This window comes from Chenopodium album, chromosome 2 (genome assembly GCF_948465745.1).
Source record: "Chenopodium album chromosome 2, dcCheAlbu1.1, whole genome shotgun sequence".
Lineage (NCBI taxonomy): Eukaryota > Viridiplantae > Streptophyta > Magnoliopsida > Caryophyllales > Amaranthaceae > Chenopodium > Chenopodium album.
In genome coordinates this window covers 79,746,882-79,772,635 of record NC_137835.1, presented here as the reverse complement: position 1 = coordinate 79,772,635, position 25,754 = coordinate 79,746,882, and the positions used below count along the sequence as shown (strand labels likewise).

At 33.0% G+C, this 25,754-nt stretch overlaps 2 protein-coding genes across 2 annotated transcripts; both read right to left on the bottom strand.

Annotated features, from left to right (window-relative positions):
- Window positions 1-270: 270 nt before the first annotated feature.
- On the bottom strand, window positions 271-18,088 carry LOC145602378 (transportin MOS14-like). Its single transcript, XM_081658575.1, has 27 exons — window positions 17,692-18,088; window positions 15,767-15,844; window positions 15,575-15,637; window positions 14,383-14,430; window positions 14,134-14,280; window positions 12,792-12,923; window positions 11,931-11,971; window positions 11,728-11,819; window positions 11,354-11,481; window positions 9,485-9,560; window positions 8,989-9,109; window positions 8,791-8,890; window positions 8,334-8,415; window positions 7,856-7,938; window positions 6,290-6,409; window positions 5,618-5,669; window positions 4,809-4,964; window positions 4,305-4,431; window positions 4,148-4,229; window positions 3,963-4,051; window positions 3,806-3,880; window positions 3,638-3,692; window positions 2,752-2,871; window positions 2,581-2,673; window positions 2,356-2,501; window positions 977-1,154; window positions 271-825 (listed from the first exon to the last, which is right to left on the bottom strand). The coding sequence occupies exons 1-27, from the start codon at window positions 17,821-17,823 to the stop codon at window positions 544-546; spliced, it is 2,898 nt and encodes a 965-aa protein (XP_081514701.1). The 5' UTR covers window positions 17,824-18,088; the 3' UTR covers window positions 271-543.
- A 2,009-nt stretch (window positions 18,089-20,097) lies between these two features.
- On the bottom strand, window positions 20,098-21,342 carry LOC145576939 (F-box/kelch-repeat protein At3g23880-like). The gene has a single exon (XM_081634642.1). The coding sequence runs from the start codon at window positions 21,340-21,342 to the stop codon at window positions 20,098-20,100; it is 1,245 nt and encodes a 414-aa protein (XP_081490768.1).
- Window positions 21,343-25,754: the final 4,412 nt, after the last annotated feature.

Genomic DNA, 25,754 nt, shown 5'->3' with positions numbered 1-25,754 from the left:
ATCCAGTTTAGTTTGAGAAAAGTTGAATCAAGTCAAGTGATTTTGGGTAGAGCTCATATTTTAAGTCAACTAATTGAGCACAAATCAACTTTTCCCACTCTACAAATATCTACGAAATAATATATAAAATCTAGAAAGGACAAGGCAGATTAGTAAAACAAACAAGATTTACTCCGTATATGATACGAGTAAATTGCACTATCAAGAGAGAAATTTCTCTTTTGGTAATTTGTATATGCAAATTGCGAACCACAAAATGCTGACAACAGATAAACCACACTGAGGTATTTCATTGGCACTTTTCATAGTAAAGTAATAGATACAAAAAAGAAAAAACAAAACCTTCATCTCACCTCTTTCCCCCAAACCACAAGCTCTAAACTTTGTGGGCTACTTTGTATATATAACATGAATCAATAAAAATGAACAATAGATACAAAATGGAGCATATAAACCTGCTCTACAAGGGCCTCCTGAAAACAGCCCCTCAATTTGTGTAACTCTATCAGCAATAAGCTGTGCAAATCTTAATATTGGAACATTTTACTGTACTCTCTGAATCATATTTAATTCTAAGGGTTTCAAAGCATCTTGAACAATATCTTGGACTGTCCGATTGCGCCGGCAAACATCTGAGAGTTCCTCAATTGGAGCCATGATAGCATTAGTATTAGCCCCAGACGCTGCATCAGACAATGCTTGCAGGAATCTTGAGCTCTCAACTTCTGTCACTGCTGTTTTTGGAATCAATGAAACACTTTCCTTGACCCATTCCAAAGCTTTTACTTGATAAACACGAACAAGTGCCAGAAGTGTATAGGTTACCTGAAATATATAAGGGTGAATTGTTTATTGAATTCACAATTTACTAATTCTTAGGTCCAATCCCAACGTTCTACTCCCAAATAGGGAATTACCGATTTGATGTGCTATGGAATAATTATTGTACTTTTTGTCTCGTTTAGATGCAACTTACTGTATCAAAGCGGTTATTTGGGAGAGCTCCTGTCAAGGATGCTATCAAAATTCTGGCTATAGTTGCTCCTCTGGGAATGATCACACTATCCCTTATGGGCTGATATTGCAAACCCTCCCGTGAATTAGTGAGATCAAAGACATCAGATAAGAATGACAATATGGAATTTGAGGCCTCCCTGCAAGGGCACACAGATACAACATAATTCGTAAGTATCAAAAGATCACAGGAAAAATGTTTTCCATTGAGAACATTATTATACCAACAAAAGTAATTCTTATACCAGTAAAAACCATGATAAATCCTTCCTTTCTTACCATGGTGTTGTAGGGGGTGGGATTTAACAACTAAACAGTCTAAACCTTCCTTTCTTACCTCTAATTTTCACGACGTACCAGAGTTGGTCTTGATTTTCCACCTGTCAACCATAGTTTAGAAGAAACTTTCCCCAACCAATTTGCACTTTGATACGTTATAACCATTTTACATTCTGTTATCTAGGCCAGGCAAAACCAGAACTGACCATAACAAACCATTCTGACCCGAAAGCTGGTTACACCAACAATTGTCTCAAACCCAATAAAACCTTATCTAAATGTAACTCACCCAAAGCCAAAAGTCCAAGTATATTTAACTTAAATTGGCCTGAAGTTTAGATCACTCAAAATGTTATATTAATATATCAAACAAAAAATAAAAATTCTATTACAAACATATATTTGTCTTAAATCTTAACTTAGTTTTCTCTCGCCTTCCGTTCATCCAAAAGCTATATTCAGACCACCATATTTGCTCAAACAACAAATAAAAATGAAAAAAAAAAAATAATAATAAAAAATATCCTTGAATCTTTAGGTTTTTCCATCTCGCATGCACCAACAATATTCCAATATAAGTTTGTCAATATTAACTGAGTTATCCAACCAGATATGGGCAGAAATTCTAACTAGCCTAACTTAGCTTACCTGATACCCAATGAAACCAAATTTAATTCAACCATAGAATCTTCAGTCAAGACAACTAAGTAGCTAATGTGCCTTGCAACAGACCAAATTATGATAATTTTTGATAGAGCTCTTTCTTATTCTCTACTGGTCATGGAACTTAAGCTCATGATATTGGTAAGACAAAATAAGTGTTTATGAAGTGGAACTAGAAATTTATGCCCGTATGACCAATAACATCACACATATTCCAGAATAGACAAGAGGTGACATTAAGCCTTTGAAAGGTGAGCAGTCTCGTAGAATCTCATCTTTCCCTTATTTAGACTAGAAACTTTCAGCTCAAAGTCTTGATCTGACAGGTTAATTTAGTGATTAAATAGAAACAATATTTTATTTGAGAATAGATCATTAAACATAAAAGGCATATATTACCTGTGTTGGACTGTAATCCCAATCATAGCACAGTCTATTAGTGAGGGAAACACCGGTGACGGGATGAATATTTGAGGACAATATCGGATGCACCTTGACGCCAATAGAAAACAATCATCTGCTATATCTGGTCTGGTGGTGAAATCCTGATAATAAAAGCTCAATATGATTAACTGCCAACACGCTCATCACATAAATACAGAAGATCCAGGCTGCAGAACATACTCTAATCGTGGCAAGAAGGCAGGCTGTTCTTCTAAAGAGGGCTTCAACTAAGTTTCTCAGATAGTCCGAACAAGATGGGTCTGACCCAAAGATCTGCCACATAGAATTTAGAAGGCAAGCTAAGATGGAGAATTCACAGCTGCTCCAAATTCAAGAAAGGGATAAGTTTACCTTTATGACTTCACTAGAAAGATATAGAAAGCACGGTTGGAGGTGGTGCTGATAGAGTCCCTGAATCTCCTCTAGCATGGCGCCAATTGTGAGGCCCATGTATCTTCCAGAAGTTCTTACCTTTCAAAATGGAAAAATGAAATTGAGTCAATAAAAAATGAAGCATTAAAGAGTATCTCCCTAAATACTTCGGAATAAGTACACAAGCATATCGTACTCCTCAAAACCATACAATAATTCTCGAACAACATGAAGAAAGATTACATTCACATTAAAGACAGACAGTGTAAAGGCTCCCTTCTGCTTAACTATTACTACCTCCATTTTTTTTGTTCGACTCACTTACGTAAATGCATAGTTTAAGAAAACTTTAAGAATGATGAGTGTGTGTAAGAAAAAGTAGGAGAGGAGGTGTAAGATAAAGTAGAAGAGAGAATGTAAAAAGGACGGTAAGTGTAAGATAAGTAAGACTGTAAAAAAGAAAATGTAAAGGAGTAAATTTTGTGGGGTACGAGGTATATGATGGTAAAGCTAATACACCAAAAAAGTGATAAAGTAACCTATACCAAGAAATGTATAAAATAATTCATCACCACAACTGTGAGGAGCACAAGGCTAGTAGAATGTCAGACGTGGCTATAATAGGAACTTTGTGCATCTGAACCAAAAAAAAACCGTTACACTACTTGTTTCATTTTATCACTTAACCACAGTCCAAAATCTAACCTTACGGCCTCATGACTTCTTGACAACAATTAAGAAAGAAATGAGAGGAAATTTTTTTTGAACATGATTAAGAAACAAAACATTAGGGAGATTTTCTGATCTCTACATTTTTTATTTTGTTAATATTAATTATGAAACAGTTATATTCAGAAGAACTTACAGCATATTTGCATGCCTTACAGAGAGCTTCCATGGTCCGCATGTCCCATGCACGTCTGGTCAAAACAAATATGAATTAGGGCACATTGTACTAAGGAACCAAATACCAACACACCCTCTATTCAAAAAAAAATACCAACACACCCAAAAATGCATTTCCCATACTTACACATCAAATATGGCCTTAAAAATTGGCCAGAGCCTCTGAATTGCATCTGCTACAGCTTCAGGGTGACTAACATATCTAAAACAATTTATTCACAGTATAAGAACCAGATTTAGGGTCTAAAAATCTACATAGACAACTAGAAGCATATCCATTTTACCTAAAAATATATGCCAATCTATCTATATGAACAGTAAGTTCACGGGCACTTTTCTGTCCCAGGCTAACTGGACCTTGATTAATCATTTCCTGATTGTTAAGAATAAAAAATATGGCCTTATACATTAGATAGACGATGAGCAGCAAAAGATTTTATATGAAGTTACTAATATTGTAAAACCAAACCTGAAGAGGAGTAACAACAGGTAGGCATAATGCTTCCAGGGCTTTCTTTGCATGATCTGGAGGAAGTTCTGTAATTACCATGCTGCAATAATATAAAAACTGTCAGTCTCATGCAGAATAACACTTCAACAACAGTTTCTAACAATAGAAATAATACCTTAATGCTTCAACCAAATGAAGAGAGTCTTCAGCAGACACTCTGAAGTTTCCACCTTCTGCATATACAGCACTTTGGTAGATATGGAAGAGGCCATCTAAAGATCCACAAAGCTTTTTCCGACAATCTACACGCATAAATTTTTATCAAACAGAGAATCAGAATCCATGGAATACAAGTAAACATTAATGCAGATATCATCAGTTAAGCAGATCAAAAATTGCTACGCCAAAATAACTAACTCTCAATATTAAGAGGAGAAAGGTACATTGTTACCAACAAGCTTATTTCTGTTACTCCATTAGGTAAATCAGCAGCAAATAGGAAATTATGATCCAAATTTCCTAGGTAGGAGTCTTTACTGATAGCAAAATTATCTTTCATGCTACATTTTTAATTGATAGACGGAACATTAAATAAAATAAAATATAAAATTAAAAAGAGAGAGAGAGAGAGAAGGGGGGGGGGGGGGAGGGCTAAATCTACACAAGACACGGAGCATACCGTCACATATGTGTCTAAATGCCAATGCAGCTGCTGCTGCGGTATCTTCAGATGTGCTCATGCCCCTCATAAGAATTTCCACCAGCGAAGGAAGAATTGAAAGTCCATTTGATGAAGCATCAAGCCATTTAGAATATGCTCCGATTGTCAAGCACACTGAAAACAAGGCAATCACAATGATTACAGCTATTCACAAGCATATCATATTCCAGCATGTTTAGTTTGAACATATAAACTTCATCCTCATAACTCTTATCAGACTAGTGATTGATACAACTATCAATATCGACAAAGAGAGCAATATTAAAATTTTCACAAACAATTGTCTCAAACAACTCCTACCACATCGGAACTAAACAAAAACTAAGCAGAGGAATAGTTGGAGAATTACAACTTCATTTGGACCATGAAGCCACCAAGCCTAACATGGCAGCTACCAGAAAAAATTATGTCACTCCCTCGGGCACTTTAAAAAAAAAAAAAAAAGATAACCAAACACCATAAGAATGAAGTAATTGCATTGTACATATGTGTTATACAATACTGCAATAACAGAACAATAAAAGGTTAAATAAACAAACCATGCACAATACTAACTACTAAGCATATAAATGGTTGCAAAGCTCTCCCAACTGACCTATTTATTCCTTAAATGGACAATCAACTCACCTAATCCCCCACTCCCAGGAAATAAATATATTAATTACAAAAAACACCATGAAAAAGATACGGAATAATGACATTAATCAATTTCCAGGTAAAAGACGTGAGATGGGTAGTATCAATCATGTTAAAGTAGAATAATTTACCAGTCTGAAGTAGTTGAGGGTGTTGGGGAAGCTTTGGAAGCAAAGACATAGCCTGCAAGTTTTTCATTTCTCTGTCAGCAGATAGCATTAAATAAGTAAAAATTTCAAATTCGAGAGAGAAGCCAAAATTAAGTACCCTCAAAATTGACTACTCTGTAAACAAAAAATTTAGTCCAAGTTCATCTTCCTATTCAGAAACTCATATACAAGAGCAAGTTTTAATAGCTTAAAAGTCTGGTTCATGAGCACCTCAAGAAGTTTTAAAAGACTCAGGATTGTATTAAACATAATTGTTTTCATGAATATGTTTAGTTCCTTATAGAATTAATATCAAATCCCCAAGCTTACCTCATCCTGCATTCCTACCTCCACATCAAGTTAGAAAATACCAAGTAAAGAATAAAGAAAGTAATGTTAAATTTACTTAAAAAAAATAATCAAATGCAAAACAAGCAGTGCATATTATTGATCGTGATGTAGATGTTGATGATTTTTTGGAAGCAATTCAATGCGGGATTAATTTAAAGTGATCAATATGACAACAAGAACAATTAGTTTAGCATATTATTCAAGTGAAAAAAAAAATTTGACATAAAATTTATCAAACTTGAAAAACCCAAACTGAAACATCAGATTCATGTCCAAATATAAAAGCTGGGGAAGTATTTGAACCTGAGGCATCACTTCTGCTTCCACACTTGGAACATAATCCGCTACAGCCCGTATGCAGTATAAAGCAGCCTCAGCTGGACGCCATTCGCTACTTTGATCATTTATACAGCTGGTTGCAGCCTGAGATATCGATATCACAAAAGGTAATGATTTTTCATCCATGAACATAATATGCTTCAATATGTGCCAATCCATTCAATGATTACACATCATGGATTCTAATTGAAACAAATTTAAATAGTATCACTGTCAGCAACAGGAAAGGATCCAATCATTGCAGGGTCCAGGAATGTGAACAACAATTGTGTCTCATTCAAAAACAAACCACAAAGATATCATTTTCCCCCAAAAAAAAAAAATTAAAAATTGAGGGTACCTATTTAATATTAAAAATTAAAAACCCGTATAACAAGATTAAAAAGAAAATACAGCTTAGTTTGCAGTTTGTGGTGGTATGTATTTTATTTTTTTTGCCCTGGGTGGTTTAACCTTTAATGGTTATGTTATAGACTATGATTGCTGCTATTAATTTTGTAAACTGATTGTAAAATTAATACGAAAGCTTGAGTCTTTTTGATTGAGACTAGCAAAAGGGTTACAAAGATAAATATAGCTTTAGGCTTTAACTCCCGGTGGTAACTTGAGGCTACTAAGGTCTCAATCAAAATGTCACTCAAATTTCTGGATACCTTACTACTGCTGATACCTACCCTTATATACTTAAGCAACTTCAATACCCTAGCATTAATTAGAATTTGTCCTATTAAGGTTGTTACAAAAAGAGAATCAGTTTGCACTCCCTTTGCAGTCTTCAGTGAGCACCCCTCCATAATGGAGTGTTAATTAATTTTGTCTGCTTCCTCCTAGTTGTCCTTGCTGTCCCTGCCACCTGTGATTGTTGCTGGTTGTTGCTGATCCCAGTCTATTACATATTATAGTAATAAAAATGTTGGTTGACAGACACAAAATTAGTAGGGAAGGCAAAGAATGATTGAGATTTGCATATGCAATAGTAGAGCTAACAATTCCTGACCCAACCTGTCCAAAACTCGACCCCAACCTCAAGTTATTGGAGAAACCTGAACAACTAGAATTGACCTACTAACCACATTTTGTACTAATAGTCTAATACTAAGCTTTAAACTACTTTTGACAGTTTTTAAGCATAGCTAGAAACCAACGCAAACCCATTGACCAAAGTTGCAGTGGAATATGACAGTGAACTAGCAAAGGCATTGTGGAAAATAATTAGGTCATGCAGTGGAATATGACAAACAACCATTCTACTAGCTCATTATATGAACAATCTCCATCAAAATTGGAGTCAAATGCTTCTGATCAAGATGCCACCATTTTTCCATGATCCACAATATTCCACATGAAAAATTAATAAAAGGGTATAACTAAACATGCTACAAGAACAATCAAGGTCATCTTGAACTTCCAAGACATACAAAGAATCAAACAGTACTAGGAAAGCAATTATATAAATGCTGGCATGATATAACAGAACTAAGACATCAACAGAATAAGAAAACAGTAACAGAAAAGACGGTGATATCACACCTGAACAAGTTTCATGTAAAGAATTTTCAACACTGTATCACCACCCAGAACCAAAGCTGCATCAACGAGAACATCTGCAACAGCTGGCAGCATCAAGAAAAGAGGTCAATTCCAGTAGAAGTACAACCAGGCAGTAAATGGGACGGAATGCAGGAATTGGTGGTGAATCAAGTTTGTTCCATTTTTTATAACTATCAGGCTGGCGAGACACAAGCCACAACCACCAAAAATCTTGCCTTGCCTTAGAAAAAGAAGTTTAATATTAAATCTAATAGCAAGACCATTATAAGTAATACTCTAAGTCATAACGATCAAAGTCATCAAACTACATATGAGGATAAGAGAAAAATTACATAATGTTGCATCAACAAAGTTTGTGACAGATTGGCATTATGCTGAGGATATTTAAGCAGAACACCGACATTAAGTTTCTATTTAAATAAAATACAGCAAGAAAAATATTAGTTTTTGGTATTACCATATCTTGTTTGCTTAAAATCCTTCAGGTCCTCCCTTGAAAGCTCCATATAGTCATCAGGGTATTGAACCCGAGAACTAACCTGACAGCAGAACCATAAATTGATATAAACCATTGCCAAAAAGTGGACAAGCAAAGAACGAAACCATTATTGCTTCATCTAAAGCCCAACAATCTTCAACCAAACACACATGGATGCACAAATCTAACAAACATGTGGCTACAGCACATGACACGTTTACATAACAATCAATATCAAAATCACCTTGCTCAACAAAATTAGCTAGCCAGGTGAAGTAAAGTATTTTGAAAATCAATCAAAACATCACTTGTTAGTTTAAGGTATGGATATAACAAACTTGTTAGTTTAAGGTATGGATGTAACAAAGCAATCCAAGACATTCATATAAGTGCTCACAACACTTTCACAAATCTTATGCATCACACCAAAACTCACCAAGGACACCAGAGACTCATATGATGCACGGAAAATTAGCAATCTCCTGTTTCTCTCTGCCTCAATGGATGCTTCATTACCCAAAGACAGATATAGGTCCCTGGCATATACAGAAAAATATAAAGATGAGCTCCTCTCAAATACAAATCTAAAGAAAAAGAACACTAATAAAGTATATAAATAACACAAGAGATCCACCTTTCAATCAAGTAAACCTGTAGATTGTGCCAGAAATTAAATGTCATTGAAGCAATATCAAACTCTGAGTGTGAAGCAACTTCAAGCAATGCTTGCACTATCATCATAGACTCATCCGAACCTAAAAAGGTAATTCAGCGATAGTTAGGTTTTAGAAAATAAAACAGAACACCTGCACAGAATAATGAATTGGTGTCACAAAGATGGTTTGTACTTCCAAAACATTAATCGGCACACAAGATTTGCACCTTAGCCCCTCATATGGCCTCTATTCCATCTAATCAAGCAAAGCAATAATTAAAGTCTCCACCTCACTTCACCCACCCACACCAAAAAAATAGAAAAAAAATTCAGGAACAAATAAGATAATGGAAAAACCGAAAAAGCAATGTTGGAAAAAAGAAAAAGAGAAACATGGTATCAAAATATTCTTTTTGAAGACAGACAATAGCTTAGTATACAAAAGACTAAATGTGAACAAGAGCTGAATGCCTACCAGTTGCGATCAGTTGAACATAAGCATCACCCATGTCAGCAAATAAACGGCCAATGGCTTTTGCATCTTCTTCATCCTGTATACAAATAATGTTTGCAATAGTATGAGCAACAATCAATCATTATACGAAAATCAATCAGACTTCCGCCGACAGTATATAACCTATGTTACTTGGACTCTTTCATTTACCTCACGTGTCCATGTCGACACGACTCGTGTCGGACACCGACACTGAGACTTGGACACTTCATTTTTAACTAAAAACAAAACCTTTTTTCAAGAAAATGGGCGAGTCCGATACTTGGACACCCGTGTCTAATTTGACACTTCATCCGAGTCCAAGTAACATAGTATATAACCAAATGGGGGAAAATCCTACGTTCCTGCATTAAGTTGAGCATCATTTGACATAAAGGTGGAAATTAAGTGTCCAATCTATACAAACAGAAAATCAGAAAACTGACAGCCATGAAGAACCAAAAGGTACAGCAATACACAGTTCTAAAAATATGGTCAACAATTCAGACCTTAGAAACTTTGACACAATCCTTATTTAATGACGACAACCTACACTTATTTACATCCAACTAAAGTATTCAAGTCAGATTTTAGACAATCAAAATGAGTATGATACTAAGACACTTCAAATTAGCCAAAGCCAGGAAAAAGCTTAAAACCGCATACTTTCATATTTCACGCACACGAGTGTGCACACACACACACACATAACAAATGCAAGAATCTGTTTTGCTTTGCGGGTCATAATGTCAGACTCTTAGATCCACACCACGGTGTGACCTTACGAACATCATAGTGTGATGACCATATTTACAATGACCAATAACATGATAAACATTCCTTCTACAAAAATGATTCCATGACCTTTACCCAGAATTCCAGAAAGATTATAAACAAGAAATTTCTTCATAAAAGAAGGGAAATGAACTCCTCTTCCCTTTGTGAAGACATTTGACAACTACAGCTGATACCACTATATTAGTATCTGACTACAATCTTAAGTACCTAGTAAAGAACCTGGCTTAACAAGGTTTGGGGAAGTTCATATATTCACAGCCTAGTCTCAGGCCACCAATGCCGAAGAGGCAGAGAGTCACAACACAACTACTGAGGATAAGAATAGACTTTAAGAAGACCATTTCCTCAAACTGAAAAGGCTGGATTATCATTATGATATGGAGATGCACTAAGAGTTACCATGTTATTTATGCAATGAATGAGGTCTTAATTCTTTAATAGTATCAAACAAGAAAAAATATATATATTGTCCAATGTGTGAGAGATTAGTATCTCTAGGTGCATCAGCTTTTACAACAAACATCAAGGTTCAATGTTAACCTCTTGCTGTGACAAGATTGGAAATGGCACCTCATGTAACAGTGTCAAACAACAGCAACTTGACATTTCTTCAGGTTTTGCGTATGTTTGTAACCATGCTCTTCTGATCAACAAAGCACACAAGTTCTATGAGGTGCCATATTCAGTTTCTCACAGCAACTTTTGACATCAGAGAATCAAGGGAATTCACCAAGTATAGATGTACCCTGTCAAAAATGCAAAATGTATTCACACTAATTTGGCTATTTTTAGCATGTATGACGTAAACCAGTACTTTATAAACATTATGTTGCTTGGCTTTCTTATAGAGGTAGATTGTTACCTCTTCTAAAGTGAAGGAGTACAAGGACAAAATAATAAAAACATGGAGTTAGAATGTAAAACCAGGGTACATGGTAAAAAATCCCACGAAAGAAAATAATTAAACACAAATGTTATGATAAATCAACGAGCAAAAATTAGAACCAATAAGTTAGAATTTACACAGAGAGAGAGAGAGAGAAGGCTATGTACCTTTGATGGATCATTAAGCTGAGGCCTGAGACTCATAACTCGAGGAACAATAACTTGAATTAGTGGCATCTGGCAAGAAACATCGGAAGAATTTCCCACTGCTGAGCAATGTATTAACTCGGAAACAACTGTTGAATGACAGAAGATTATAAATAATATATAAGACAAGAAAGAGTTCAACCATGAATCAAAACAGAAATGTTCTTCAACAAGAAAATTGACAACCATGTCCAACTGCAATTAATCTTAGGAAAATATAATTCTAAGGCACATAAAATGTCCTTGCAGATCATACATTATGCACCATGATTTCTAGCATCTAGACATCACAAGCATAATTTCATTATATTCTAGCACGCCTTTGATGAAATTACCATTAACGGCTGCCTCGGATAGTATATCAGAACACAAGCTAGACAGAGCTGTAAGAACCAAAGGATGATTTGCAAGCACAGATGGAGATATCCTGTAAGGGAAAGTAGATATGATAAGTCATAACCACCTCCCAAATAAGGAAGCAACTACACATATAGAATTAATCATGAGATGATTAGATTTGTAGACCAGAATCACACACCCACGTCTCAAGCGAAGCCACGAAGCAAATGCCTCAAGAACCTGGAATCAATTAAGACAACCAACCATATCAACAGGAGAAATCAGTGCATAAGGAAGGGACCTAAATTAACTTGCAATATATCTCAATAGCTTTATCTACGTGTCTCAAAGTGACTTGTGTATTGAAGGGGTTCAAGAATCAGTTTTTTTCACTAGTGATAAAATCAAGTATTATTCTTTTAAGGCCACAAAGATAGATGAAAAATCTCCCACCTAGCCACACAGATAAGTAATACTTCCTCTTTTATTAACTTGCAACACTTCTCATTTCACACTTACCAACACATTATTTCAATCACAAATATCTTTAATTACCAATGTGTAAAAATATGTATATTATGAAAGTATATATCGAGGCAAATCTTACAAGATCCCACACGAGTAAACTCTTAGTTAACTAAAAACCATTAACGGTAGTCAAGTAGAGTATATGAATAATGAATAATTCAGTGTTATAAAAAAAAAATTAATAACAGAGGAAGTACAATTCATGCTAAATACTATTGTCAGAAAGATTAGACAAATTTGAGCAGCTTTGAAGTTACTTTTTCATAAAAATGACACATACACATTGTTTTACTGACGAAAACAACAAAACCATATTTTTTTAGAGAAGATAACGGATATGACAGCCAAGAAGAAATCTTTCTGTAAAACAGTGGTGCTGCATTTCGCATTTATTTAAATGCATATAATGAGCTAAGAACATTCAATGAACCACTATTTGGAGGATGCTCAGATGTTGAATGTGAACCAGCCAAAAGTCCCCAGGAGAAAAATATGAAATAGAGCATAATAGATGCCAGATTGAGAATTCTACCTGCTCTTTAAGTTCACTGGCATTTAGGCAAGCAGTTAATAGACTAAGGGCAACCTCCATTGCAGAAGTGAGTTCCTTCTCAAATTGGCGCCGCCTTTCAGGCCGAGCTGATATTCTGTAATTAAACACCTCCTATATCACAGAGAAAAGATATTTTCTAATCAATAATTGATGGTTTAGGAAACAACTGGTAATAAACCAATATTTGATTCAACAGTAAACCCTCTGGGTTTTTTCAAGTGCATTAAATTGGCCATTTTTTTATAAGTGCATCACTTCCCTTTATGGACATCCTCTCTTAATCACTCTCTCTTAATCACTCTCCTCACATGGTCCCACTCCTACTTTTTTTTTAAAAAAAAAAAAGTTCTCTCCTCTCACAACCCTTATTCTGTAATAAACTATTACCCCACTATTCTTTTCAATACTTTTTAATCCACAACAAACACTACTTACACAATAATTTACTCTATTCAGATCACTTTCCTAAAACTACATGTCAGTCAAATTGATGCAATTAAAAAAAACAAAAGGAGTACATATCATTATATCTCCTCCGTTCTTTTTTACTTGACCCGCTTTGACTTTTACACAATTCACCAACCTTCTTTTAATCATCTTTTGTGAATTATATGTAAGGAAAAACATATTCATGTGAGATCCTGTTAGAATCGTCTCAATAAGTATTATCATAATATATAACTTTTATAATTTTTACTTATGGAGAATTATTGTTATTAATGGTTAAATTTTTGCATTGGCAGGCATGATAAATGAAACAGGTCAAGTAAAAAAGAACGGAGGAAGTATAATTTAATAGGAAAAAAGAAAAAAATTACTTCCCAAAATCAACCAAATGGTAAATTTCTACCCCCTTTGTGTTTCAACAAATATATATATATATATATATATATATATATATATATATATATATATATATATATATATATATATATATATATATATATGCAAGCGAATTGCAGGGAAAATGTCAGTAGAATATAGCACTATATGCAGTGACCAGCACATCTTACAACAAAATAAATAAAACAACCTATTTAGTTTTACTTCCTGATTTTATACTCAAATTGCAGGACCTAGCCAGTTGTACAGAGTACTCAAGAAAACCACAAATAAGCATTAGGAAATTATTCTTTTTGCAATAGGTTTAATGAAAAATAAGTCTTGATATAAACCACTAAAAATGAGTTTTGACAAGGGCCAAAAGGTCAAATGAGTTCTAATATATAAGGTAAATTGAGTGACAAGAACAAAGACAAAGTCAACAAGAAATATAATACTCTTAGCCAGAAGGAAACAATAACAGCAAGGATATGTATACCTCAGGCAGAACTTTCAGAAGCTCCAAAAAACTGGGTATGCATTCTGGGCGATTGTTCATCTCTACCTTGAGCCAATTCATAATGCCTCCATCTCCCCAATCTTCTACAGAAACATGAACAGCTAATGCAGCCACAGCAAGACTTATCTAGAATTTCAGGTAGCAGAAAATTAGTGTCACTGAAAGTAGCATATACATAGGAAAAGATACCCTGTTAGGTCTGATTCCTAGAACAAATTTCCACAATACCTGGGTTCTAACTTTTGGCGGGCCTTGCTGAAATCTATTTAACAAGCTCTGCAATATAAAATAAAAATTAAAAAAACCACCACAATATAAATCCAATTAGGCTGCATATGAAAGTATATATATATACAGTCCATATTATGCAATTGATAAATTTAAGTCAGCTATTATACATAAGGTACAGTAACACAAAACAAGCTCTTGTAGCAAAGCAACAAAAAGGACAATCACAGAGTTGGACTAAACTATTAATCTCTAGGCTCTGTCAAAAGCTACAATAGAAAGACACAAGAGAAAAAGGCTAATAAATTCCGGCCAACTAGATCCTTGTTTGATATAGCACAGTTTCACAAGCTTGCGGCAGTAAAAGTTGGAAGAAAAATTTTCTAGAGTTGCATTTTTGGAAATACCTGAGGTAACCCCCAAAGGTTGCAAAATTTCCCAAAGTAATCAAACCAATTATGGAGGGCTAACATAGTTAATGTATTACTTTGTTCCACTATTATAGGCCACAGTTCCTTTTTGGGATGTCCCAAGTCCCAACCCTAAGGTTGCAAAATTTCCCAAAGTAATCAAACTAATTATGGAAGGCTAACATGGATAATGTATTACTTACTTTGTTCCACTATTATAGGCCACGTTTCCATTTTGGGATGTCCCAAAATAATAGGCCACTTCTCATACCTACTAAATTTCATTATGAAAAATCTCATACTAGTATTTATTAAGATTTGATCTATAGTCTCATAACAAAATGTTTGTTCTCAACAATTGTATAAAGTAGGAGATTAAAGCAAGCAGATGTGGCCAATTTAAGTGGGACAAAAGAAGTATATAGTTTTCGATTTTGAAAACAATTGAAAACCTCTATTGACAGTCGTCATTCTACTCTATTTTACAAATTTCAACAACATACTAGTAGAGTAAACTGCCAAGTAGCTAATTGATACTAAAATGAAATAAAATCCAAATTGTTTGCCTTGAAGTTGTCTTTTTCTCAACAATTGGTTAGAAGTTCAACTACTGTAATAGCTCATACACGTTCTAAAAAGCAACTGTCACATTAAGTTAACATCAGAGATCAACCAAAATAAACCACATCTTTCTGTGTGTGCCAAGCAAAATCATAGGCTCATACTGGTCTCATATAACCAAGGCTCCTAGAATGTGAACAAAAAAAGCATAAGTTACTTACATTTAAAGAATCCCGTAACGGGCGAAATGCTTCCAGTGGAAGCTCTTCAAAATCGCGTGTTACCTGAATTTTTAAATAAACATGATTTATTAAAGCTGGCATAAATGGTCGGTTTATGCAGTAATATATATATATATATATATATATATATATAGGGAGGGTAAACAAGATGCCAGATCTTAATTAACATACCTTGCTTCTTAAAGTTTGTGAACAAAATATTAGAGTTTCTAGGTTGCTACTTGTATCATGAAGCAGATTATCTGCAACCTATGAGAAACGCAGCATGTCATAAGCTTCCGACATAAAAGATAGAATTATAAGAAAATCCTATCATTGAAAACAAAAAATACAGGAATCTTAGCACCCCTTTTACTTAAGTATTTAATTTTAAGAAATGATACATAGTTAGATAAATAAGAGGACGGTTGAAAACTTGAAACTAATAGTATAAGACATGTAACAAGAGATATAGATAAAAATTAGTCTTGTAATCCAGTGAAATCAAATTGCTAAGCTATATAGCTAGCAGTTAGACTAAAACACTTTAGTCAATTCGTGTTTTATGAACTTATTGAATTCATTCGCTAAAGTTTTCTCAAACCTTTATGTTTATTTCCTACACGTTTTAACCACTCCTTTAAAAACTAAAAATGACTAACCTCAACATCACATCTTATTATCTTAGAGATGTCACTTTTACCAAACTATTTAATCATAATAATGCATCATCATATAAATGTGGCCGTGTTTGGGAAAAAGCTGAAAGCTAATTGTGTTAGCTGATTTTAACTAGCTGATTGTGTTAACTGATTTGACTAACTTATTTTATTAGCTTATTGTAAATGACTTACCTCAACATCACATCTTATTATATCAGAGATGTCACTTTTACCAAACTATTTAATACTTCTATATAAGTATAATAATGCATCATCATATAAATTTGGCCGTGTTTGGGGAAAAGATGAAAGCTTATTGTGTTAGCTGATTTTAACTAGCTCACTGTGTTAGTTGATTTTAACTAGCTCACTGTGTTAGTTGATTTTAACTAGCTTACCGTGTTAACTGATTTGACTAACTTATTTTATTAGCTTATTGTAGAAAAGTATTTGGTAAATAGCTGATTGTTTAAGCTGATTAATTATGTGAAATGACCAATAAACTAATTGTGGGTAGGTAGTTCATATAGGATTTTTAATTAAATGGGGGTATAAGTGTCATTGCACCATAAGAATTGAATAAGCTAATTGAAAAAGAGCTTATTTAGTGGAATAAGATCTTTAAATAAGCCTTCCATCAAACACTTTAAATTAGCTTATTTAATAGTCAATAAGGCAATGATGGTCAAATAAGCTAATTTTGCTCAAATAATTATCAAACACAATCAAAAAAACCTGCAAGTAGAGAGCTGAAACTAACAATAGTATCAAACAAGTAACATCATATATCGCTCAATAATATATTCTCCTAATCCCCCTGAAGTTCCAGGCTATATATGAGCACTCAGACTAAATATTCAACCAAATTTCCTCTTTCTTTTATCTAAATTTTACCTTCAATTAGGGGGATTGCAGGTTACAAAATGACTAGCCTCAGCATCATATTCTAATTCCTCATACCCAAATTAACCAAATCCAAATATTATGAATTAGTATTAATATCAATAATTCCAGACATTTTCGTTTCAATTGTCGAAAAAAAGGTATGAATTTCTCTCACAACAATAACCCAAGCTAATGCAACGAAAAATCAAACTCTGGAGAGCGCACAAACTGGAATTGATGGTACATTTTACGATATACCCCGGTACGAATAGTCGAATACTCATTGTTCAATTATCTTATACAAGAACAGCCAAAAGCTAAAACCTTCAACAACACTTACCAAAAAAAAAACTACAACTTTTAACTACATTAACTCCATAATCCAAAAATTAGCAGCTCCATCATCACTAATTAGACCCCAACAACAGAAAAAATCAATAAATTAAACCTAATCGAACTAAGCTCAATCGAAACTACAATACACAATAAAAAAAAAAGCTCAAAATTTGAATTCAGAAATCAAATTAAAAAAACTGCAATAGATCGTAAAATAAACGAAAAGCAAAAAACCTGCCAAGCATCAAGAGTACGCTGAAATTCTTGAAGCCATCGATCAGCTTGCATACGAACGGCGTCGTCAGGGTGATGATAAAGAGCATTTAGGGCTTCCTTGACTGTATTCTGAAGCTCCATTCCTGCCATTTTCTCTCTCCTCAAATTCGAAGAAGAAATTGAAATTAAGGTTTTCGAATTTGGGGGTTGTAGAATTTGAAATCTGGCGATTTGATTTGGGGAATTTTTTAATTGATTTAATTTTATATTATCTATCTACTTGGAAAAATTAATTAAAGAATTGGGGGTCTTTTTGTTTTTTAGAGGAGAGAGAAAATAAAAAAAGGGGAGTTTGGGGGTGTTTGTTTTGGCGCGGCGAAGGTGTGAGAGGGTGGTCAGTGATGTGATCAAATTATTGGGAGGTGCTGGAGTGAGATGGCAATTGGCAAACAAGTTGTGCTTGTCATCTCAAAATTTGCTAAATCTTTTAGTTTGGTGTTGTGCTTGTGATCAAAGTTAGCTCGGTTCGATTTTGAGCGGGTGTTGGATAAAAAAAAATTAGGCCGGGTTTGGAAAATTTATTTTTATGCATATTTAATTGAGTTTTTAGGCCCGGTTCGAAAATAGCTCAAAAAGCCCGCACAGTCCAACCACTTTGGACGGGTTTGGGCACAAAAATTCCAGCCCGAAGCTTGCCTTGGCCCGTTAAGTGGATTTTTTTTTAAACTTCGGCTTAGCCCGACCCACCCAATGATCACATCTATTTCATGTGTTTGGTTAACGATTTCCACAAAAAAAAAAAAAAAAAAAAAGCTTCCCGTTAGTTATTCAATGGTTTTTATGTTGATTCTAATGTGTTCGGCATGTTAAAAGTTGAACAATAATTGCTCAAATTGAAATTATATATGAGACTGGTTGGATTGGATATATTTTTTGAATTCATATAAATAAATGATTTATGTTTATTTGTTATAGAAGATAATCTTTTCAATCTCACTCACTCGCTATGATTGATTATAACAACTTTATAAGTATGACAATCAATTGGTATGTGAAACAAAAACCCTTAAGGGGGGGGGACGTTTGATTTGCAAACTGGTATGGGGTTCAAAATTTGGAATCGGAAATGAAATCTCGGTTTTTTTTTAATTGTAACTTTGGGGTATTATTTGTGAGATATAAAATATGCCAAAGTTGAAAAAAATTGAAGGTAGTATCATATATATGGTGTGATTATGGAATGTAGTGTTTTTTTTTTTTTTTTTTTTTTTTTTTAATTTATTTGATACCTAAAAGTATGAGAATTATTGCATTTGGAGTAGAGTATATATATCCTATTAGGCAATTACATTTAGATAACAAACATGCCCTTAATTTTTTTTTGTGTTCTTTGTACGAGAGAAAATCCTAACAAATTACAAGCACGTAGAAGAAACCAAATAACCAAAGATAAATCAATATATGATCGAAAGATTATAATGAGATATTAGATAATAACGGATTGGAGAATGTCATAAATTTGTTATCATGAAATTATTATGAAACTTACTCTAGGTAAAGACCTAAAGTAAAAAAGTAAAACAAAATGATATTTTTTCACTGAAAGATTCCTAACATCTATAGCAATTGGAAAAAAAAAAATTATTGCAGAAAAATTTCTAAATAATAAGTTAATGTTTGCATGGTCGTTTAATTAGAACCATACAAACTTGTTTTTATTAATCACGGGACCTAAAAATTGTGAAACATGCACACATATCGGGCATCTTTTACATACAAAAATTAAAATAGATACATAAAGAGATGTCAAAAATATATTTAGGACTTATTCTCTTCAACTTATTTAAGATACTTATTACTTATTCCTTAATAAATTCAGATCACAAAGATTTAGATGAGATCAGAAAGATTCAGATTAGACCAGATCAGAACTTTTGATTATCATTTACTTATTGCTAAATATCGTTAATTGCGTATTAATTTTTTTTATAAAAATTACATATTTAAAAAGTTCATAATGAGACGAATCTAGCAAGATCCATTTTGATGATATTTTTTCTTTAAAGATTAGTATTAAAATGCGGTCAAAGTTTAGCCAAATTGTTAAATTAGATCAGATCAGACCTTAAAAAATTCAGACCAGATCTATTTGTTTCAGGTGAAGAGAACAAGTCCATAGTCTTTAATCTCTATCAACCTCTTAATATAGAAGGAATGATGAGGAAACATGCAAAACGTGGATCAATTAGGTATTCATTTTCTCATCAATGAACTATGAAACTTAAAATTGAATTAATAAGTACTATTAAATTTTATTGTTTTATCAACAATCCAAAATCAAATACATCAAATTCTAATAACACCCTTCTCTTTTAAACTTAAAAAGAATATTATAGAGCCCTAAAATAAACACTTACATCCATATCATATAGAATTAGGAGAAATAAGACTCGGAACATAATTTACCACACGATTTTTAGGGACGGCTCTATTACCATATGGTTTAGAGTATCTACCGTCAACATGAACATACTTACCTTTACCTATACGTTCATCAAATACAAGCAAATTTCCCATTATTCCCTTACCTATGCATCTATTTTCAAAGATTATAACTTTACCATCTCCGGTAACTTTTAGCATATCATATTTCCATAGATTTACTTCTTCAATTCTATACTTGATATTCCAAAAATCGCGCTTATTATCATCATCCAACACCCGCATCTCAACAACATATTGGTGACGGTAATTTGAAGCTTCATCATATAGCTGACAAACATACAACTTATTGTCTTGTGTAACCCCAATGTGTGTTTGCTTCAAATACCTTTTATCTATTTCATTGCTCGAGTGGCCAATCGTTTTTAAACCAACAATCCTCTCAAACACTTCATTAATCATGTCGAATTTGAGGATATAATGATCATTATTATGATTGTTATTAACTTCATTATAACAATGATCGGATTTATGATGATGTACAACCCAATATATTGAATTATTCAATAAAACAGCCTCTTTAATTCTAGCTTTACATCCATTATTATCCGAAGTGTATATATCTAGTACCTCCAAATAAGATGGCATTGTTAATATCTTACATTTATTTTTCCGCAATGAATAAACCCAAACATATTTTACCGTTCCTAACCTAGTCCAGTCCTTCGGATAGTACTCGGCTACCAACACAATTTTGTAGTCGTCAATGGTAGAAGCATAGCCAAACCCGAATAAGAGAGGAATTATGTCATCGCGTGTAAAATAAAAATTATGTGATGAAATAACCCGATATTCATTAATGGTAGGATTCCAAAGACAAACATCTTTGGTGTTACGATCAAGAATGCATATTATTCCATTGCATGATCCTAGACAACAAAAGGAAGGGCAGCTAATTAACTTGTTTACAAAGTTTGCCTTGATTTCTCTAATTGTAGTCTCGTCGAGATTACTAAAATCGAGATCAAGTGAAAGCAAAGTACCGTCTGATTGAATAATGAGATGGGATGATGATCTTGTAGTTGAAATCTGACATCGAGAATTGGCAAAAGTAGGGTTTTTTATTAGAGAATAAAAATATTTGGAGACTAATTTGAATCGAAGAATTGATTTAACGGGCAATCGAAGGAGTATTTCGTAGAGTAAATCATGAGGTAGGTTAATCATTGTTGCGATTGTTATTATATTAACAAGTACTCGTACAATTTTATTTATAATAGAGGATTATTTTTATTTGGAAATAAACTAAAAATAACAATGATTGAATTGAATGATGAAGCCACTTGTATAGCTTTATAGGTCGGTTACTCGGTTTAATATCTTTTAGGCCAAGTTTAGGAAAGTTTTTATGATGACATTGCTCTATTAGGATAAGGAAAGTTTAGAGAGATTATACTTTGTATTACTTTGTGTTTTCATTACACTTTATCCAAACACGGTTTTTTTTTTTTTTTCGTTATAATTTACTAAAGAAGTTTGTATATAAGAAAAAATTCTTTAATTTTTTAAATTCCAATTTGAATTTATAACAACTTTATTTATATGTATACATTGGGTGTATATATAACAATTATATAAGAATTCTGATCAATATTTAATCGATGATCAATATTTAATTGATGTTTTAGGAACAAATTTAAAAAATATATATACTCCAATCTTACTAGTTTGTTCATGTGATGGTAATGACCGAAATCTAGTAAAAAATTCCTCTTTACAACCTAAGTGTGATATAAAAACGAACATTTTTCTAAAGACCTTTTTCACGCACAAAGTCGACCACTTAAAGGACTTTCAAGAATTTTACAAATAATACAAAGTTAATACATACTCTTATGATCCAAATAACCAAAGTCCAAGCTACTTGTACACTTCTACCGGTAGAGAAGTATAGGCAATTCTTTAGACTTGCTTCCTGATTTTAATCAAACTTGCTAAATTCAATATAATCATTTAATTAGGGAACATTATACAAAGATAGTTTTATTTAAACATTGACTAAAACAAGGATGTAATAATTCAAGAAACAAGATACTAATTTGAAAGAAAACCTCGTCATATTTTATTAACTTTGGAGTAGAATAAGTAGTATAATACAAAGGGAGTTCTAATAAAATTACTAGTAGATAATCTTGAATTACATAATGACAATGAACCTCATCATATTTTATTACAATAACTCTATATGTTTGCAAAGTAGAATTAAGTGTAGAACTTGTTAATTAATTCCGCCTGGCAAACTTGTTTAGCTTCTTGCAGTCGTATGCCGGCTTCTGTTTTCCCCTATAATACTTGCGAATCATTGTAGCTTTGTTTGTCGTCGATCTTGCGTTTCCTCGTCTTGATTGACATTCATACGGAAAATCATCATCATCATCATCATAATCATCATCATAATCCTCGGTTTCTTCCGCATAAACTTGAGATTCTTCATCACTTTGATCAACCATAATAATCTTCTGCTGTTCTTTCTTCTTGGTCAAGGACTCATCGGAGGCTTCATCATGTTGATGTGAGTCGTCATCATTAAGGAAAAGGACATTATGAAACGAAGTACCCAAACACGAACGGATGGCATTGTGAGCATCGTTGTTGACGTACACGATCTGATCAGCACCCAAAGACGACATCGCCTTGTAGAGGTCATGGAGATAAACAGCTTTAAAACCATTCATGACCTTTGGTTGAACATCATCAACGTAAACAGGAGGAAGAAATTCATCATCTACGTACGAAGGAGCCATTGTTGTTGTGTTTTTGGAATTTGGGTGAAAAATTGAAACAAGGAAAATATGCGACTAATATCTAGCTAGGTTAATAATACGGACTAAGAGAATCTAAGTTTATTTGTAACAATTAGGTTGATAATATGTGACTAATTAAGGTTATGACCAAAAGCTCTATAACGATAAGGAAAGTTAAGGGGGATTAATTATATACTTCATCTTATGTTTTTCACTAGAACTTTATCCAAACATGGAATAAACTTATAAACGTGTGATTAAGGATATATATGATTTACTTTATTTTAAACATAATTTACTCCGTAATAGATATGTTATCATTACTTAAGGAAAGTTTAGGTGAGTAAATTGTTGACCAAGTCATTAACAAAATACGGATAAAATACAGAAATATAGGGTTCATTACGAATTCTTAAATGGACCTGGTTCACACTAATTTATTGTGGACCACTAACATTAGAAACAATATGATTGTTTTATTAATAAAAAAAAGTTCAATATATGGGTTTTTTTTTTATTTTATTTTTTTTATACTAAAAAGTTTATATTCATGTAAGGTATTGTTGGAATATATGAGTACTATTTTATTTTTATTTTTTTGTACTAAAAAGTTTATATTTCAGAAAATACTTCTTGAATTTTTAAATCCAATATATTCATTATTATGTTGTTATTTTTTTTTTCATTGTAAATAAATGGGTCAGACCTTAAAATCTGACCAAAAACTCATTAATCAACAAGAGATAATATAGTCATGTAAGGTATTGCATGTTGGATTCGGCTCGTTGTTTTAATTTTTACATGTTTAAAAATGGAAGTATATACATTTTAAAAATCTATCGGATCGTTTTTGAAGATTGTGAAAGTCAAATGGGACAAAAAAATAAGGATAAAGGGATTATATTTATAACAATTTTTGTGCATATACATTGAGTAAATAATAATGTATAATAATTTTAATTTGGAAGAGTGCTGATCAATAATCGATATTTTGGGAACAGATTTAATATATGTAATAAACTCCATTCTTTCTAGCTTTCTAGTGTACAAACTAGCTTAGTACAATGGTCGAAATTTGGGTAAATAATCACTACATACAACTTAAACGGGATGTACATAACTTTTTTGCTACCTTTTAGACCTTTCTCACTATGTCGAGATTGTCAACCACTTAAAGTACATTTTGTCACATATTTTACAATTAGTACCAAGTTAATTATCATGTAAAATTAACCAAAATCTGATCCTATCCACTTGTACACGTACTAATTTCTAGTCTTCTACCGTAGAGAACTATAAATATACAATTATTTATATTACTTCCCGATCTTAATCAAACTATTTATTCACTTAAACAATATACAAAGATAGTTTAATTTCATTGAAGCATTAATTGACTTAAACAAGAATGTAACAATTCAAGAAACTAGATACTAATTTGAAAAAAAAAAAAAAATCATCATATTTTATTAATTAACTTTTATTCCAAGTTACATTTTTTTAACACTGACTTAAATAGTACATGCATTGCACACCATGTAAATACTTTGTAGGATATAATATAAAGGGAGTAATAAAAATACAAGTTGATAATCTTGAATAACATAAAGTCAAATCAAGAAACTAGCTAATAGATATACTTAATAAAAATCTAAGTAATCTTTATAACAACATCTGCCGTTCTCGCTTTCATCGGTATGATAGTCTACGTAACATCAATGACATTCTTGGCGGCTTCGATTAATAACCATACTCTTTTGCTCTTCCTTGTTCTTCAAGGTTGCATAACAATCCTCATCGTTCTTCGCCTTCTTGCTTTCATCCATACAACTGTCTTTGTAATTTCCGTGATCAACCATTTTCTTTTCCTCGATCTCTTCTTTGTTCTTCAAAGAGGTGGCATTATCAACACTAGAATCAACTTGAACCATACTTTCGAAAAACTCTTCCACGGTAGGAAGGTTGTAAGGATAGACGAATTCATCATCAAGATCATAATTGGTGTAGCATTTAACGTCTTGGGAAAAATTTAGAGCACACAAAAATTTGGGTTCAAGATCATCAATCTTTGGTTGAGTTTTGACATGATCAAGATTATCAGACAAAGCCATTGTTTTGCTTAGGGTTAAGCCAAGGGGGAAAGAATTATATTGTGCAGGTTATTAGATAATTCGAAGCTTTTAAATGAATAATGTTTAAAGCTTTGGTTTTCATATGAGAATTAAGGATATGATTTTATTTCAAACATAATTTGATATTCTATCACTAAGTATGTACTTTTTTTTTTTAAACAAATCAATTCATTAATAAAAAGTCATTCGCCATCTACAAATGAAATCTAAATTAACAAATACATAAAATTGAATCAAATTAGGTTTTCCTTCATCAGAGCTACGATCGTTGAAAATATCTTGCACTGCGGTACATCTCTCGCACACATCGCTGGAATATACAGCCTTTTCGGAGAGACGGTCTAACTATTTGTTGTAGCTGTAAGGATGATTCTCATCTGATTCGCCTGAACGCATTTGAAAATTTGTCAACCGTTGCGATCCCGAATAAATTTTTACCAAAGAACTGACAATAGGGCAAAAGATGATTACTTTTTTTATGAACCCTAACACATAAACAAACCCTAAACAAAAACAAACAACTAAACTAACGAAAACTAACGACTCCACCATAGGGAGACACTTCACCATAGGGAGACACTCCACCATAGGGAGACGGACTAAATAAAATTAAAGGAAAAGGGTCGGAAATAGTCTAATTTCCGAAGAAATTAGACTATTTCCTTCATAAACGACCAAGATTTTGGAGAAACCCTAGAAGAGA